Source organism: Tenebrio molitor, unplaced genomic scaffold (assembly GCF_963966145.1).
Source record: "Tenebrio molitor unplaced genomic scaffold, icTenMoli1.1 SCAFFOLD_162, whole genome shotgun sequence".
NCBI classification, from domain to species: domain Eukaryota; kingdom Metazoa; phylum Arthropoda; class Insecta; order Coleoptera; family Tenebrionidae; genus Tenebrio; species Tenebrio molitor.
Window position 1 is genome coordinate 64,438 of NW_027184106.1, and position 2,362 is coordinate 66,799.

At 40.3% G+C, this 2,362-nt stretch overlaps 2 protein-coding genes across 2 annotated transcripts; both read left to right on the forward strand.

Moving 5' to 3' along the window:
- The first annotated feature begins 244 nt into the window (after positions 1–244).
- On the forward strand, positions 245–1,303 carry LOC138140722 (uncharacterized). The gene is made up of 2 exons (XM_069061704.1): positions 245–1,094; positions 1,168–1,303. Exons 1-2 carry the CDS (start codon positions 245–247, stop codon positions 1,236–1,238), a joined length of 921 nt encoding a protein of 306 aa, XP_068917805.1. The 3' UTR covers positions 1,239–1,303.
- LOC138140724 (uncharacterized) lies at positions 1,238–2,331 on the forward strand (the record flags this gene model as incomplete). Its single annotated transcript, XM_069061705.1, is given in 3 exon segments — positions 1,238–1,400; positions 1,468–1,624; positions 1,684–2,331. Coding segments are annotated over 3 exon segments (968 nt in total), but the record flags the coding sequence as incomplete, so codon positions are not given.
- Between the last annotated feature and the right edge of the window lie 31 nt (positions 2,332–2,362).

The following is a 2,362-nucleotide window of genomic DNA, read 5'->3' on the forward strand; positions in this document are numbered from 1 at the left end:
ATCATATATTTATATATACTTTTTTTCGAAAGTTGGCAACCGTGTTGGTGGTCAATTTTTGCTAATTGATTTTCTATTTAATATTACTATAATTCAAGTTTTGTTTCAAATTTGTTCGTTTGCGCCTAATAACGGAAGCCCTCCGAACGGAGAAGGCGTAATTGTTAGCGTCTTCTGGGGTGTGGTTTTTAGGTTATGTTTTGTAAATTGCCATTGTCTCTTTGTTAACTGTTTGCTTTATATAATGAGTGAGCAGTCTTGTCCTGGTTGTAATGGGGGTGTGGAGCCTGAGCTCTCCATCAGATGTGATGCGTGTGGTCGCGGGATGCGTTACTCTTGTGCTGGTATCTTGGCGGATGAGGTTATGTTTTTGCGGAGCGCTCATCGTCGCTCTCCACATGTGAAATTGTTGTGTCTAGATTGTAATGTTGTCTTTGCAGCACCTCCTTTTTCTCCCTCATATGATGGCGATATGAATGAAGCCCTTGGAAATAACATTTTCTTAAAATACATTAAAAGTATGATATGTTCGGCTGTCTCTCCGCTGAAACAAGATATAGCTGATCTGCGAGAGGAAGTTGCTAGTGCTGGTACTACAGGAAGTGTCTCTCCTGTTAGAGTTACTTATGCCCATAAGTTAAAAAGTGAGGTTAAGAGCAAGGTGGTTATTAGGCCTATTAACTCGAAACAATCTAGTTTAGTTACTGAGTCTGATATTCTTCATAATGCTAATCCAATTAATGAGAACATTAAAATCAATGATGTAAAGCGGGTATCTAGTGGAGCCATAGTTGTTGGGTGTAGTAATGAATTAGACTGTAAGAAGCTGAAGAACATTGTGTCTGACAAGTTGTCGAATCGGTACCAGGTTAAGGAACTTAGTGTTTTACGTCCACAGGTCAGGTTGGTTGGCATTTCAAGTGAAATTTCTAAGGAGGGAGTAGTTGACTGTCTTCGTAAGCAAAACTCTGAACTTTTCGCTGCTTCTTCACATTGTGAACTGATTCGCTATTGGCCCACTGCAAAGAACAAGAATGTATTTCAGGCTAATCTAAAGGTAGACATTGATACTTATTCCATGTTACTCAGTGCAGGTACTGTAATCATAGGTCTTAATGGCTGTTCTATTTATGACGCTGTTAGTGTTCTACGTTGTTATAATTGTAGTGGCTTCCATCATGGATCGAAGAGTTGCAAAAATAAGGCCTGTTGCCCGCTGTGTGGGGGTGAACATATGATGCGAGATTGTAAGGCTGATGAATCCCTTCATAAGTGTCCAAATTGCACTTCGTTGAAAACCAAGCCTGAGGGCCTCGATTTGTGCCATGCAGCTCTTAATGTCGATAAGTGCTTTGCTTATAAGCAGGCTCTTAAAAAGCTGAAGAGTGACTTGTTCGGCTGTGATGTGGCCCAGTAGCAATCACAGTTGTCTCGGGGTGCTAGTGATTCTGATATAACATCCAATAGTGGGCATAGTATTTTCAGAGTTCAGTGCAGTATGGTTAATGTTTACTATCAAAACACTAGAGGACTCAATACTAAAGTCGCTGATATTTATGTGGGTACAACTTTCTTATCTGAGTATGACATTTTCTGTTTTACTGAAACATGGCTCAGCTCAAACGTAAAGAGCTCTGAACTGTTTGATCTCAACCACTTTAACGTGTTTCGCTCTGATCGCAGTTTGTCTGGAGAGTCTTCTGTCAGGGGAGGAGGTGTTCTACTGGCCGTTCGGAATAAGTTTCGTGCGAAACAGATCGACTTGTTCTCTGTTTGTGGTGGTGTGAGGCATCTAGCATGGATTGATGTGCTGGTTGTAGAATGTTCCATAACAGTTAATTCTTGTGTTCATTTCATAGTAGTCTATGTTCCTCCTAAATGTAGTTCTGACGATTTCGCTTTTTTTGTAGATACTCTGATGTCACTGCATTGTGTATACGACTCCAAGAAGGTTATCATTGGAGATTTTAATATACCAGGCTTCGGTGAAGAGGTCAGCGACTCTTGTAACAGGGGCAGGCTTCTGAACAATCTCAGTGATTTCTTTGATCTGAAACAGTATAATCTGGTTAGAAACAAGGACGATCGAATGCTTGACCTAGTTTTCGGTAATTTGAAAATTGAGGTCAGTCCTTGTGTCGACGCTCTGACGCCTGAGGATCACTATCATCCATCTCTAGATATTACTGTTTTTATTGAAAATCTGAAACAGAAACCCCACAAGTCTTCAAATCAGTATATGGCTTTTAACTTTAAAAAGGCAAATTTTGTTGGACTTTACAGAGAGCTGACTGTAGCTAATTTTGCTTTTCTGAACAATGTTGATGACGTTGTGACCAAAAGTTGGCCAGTGACAGCTCCG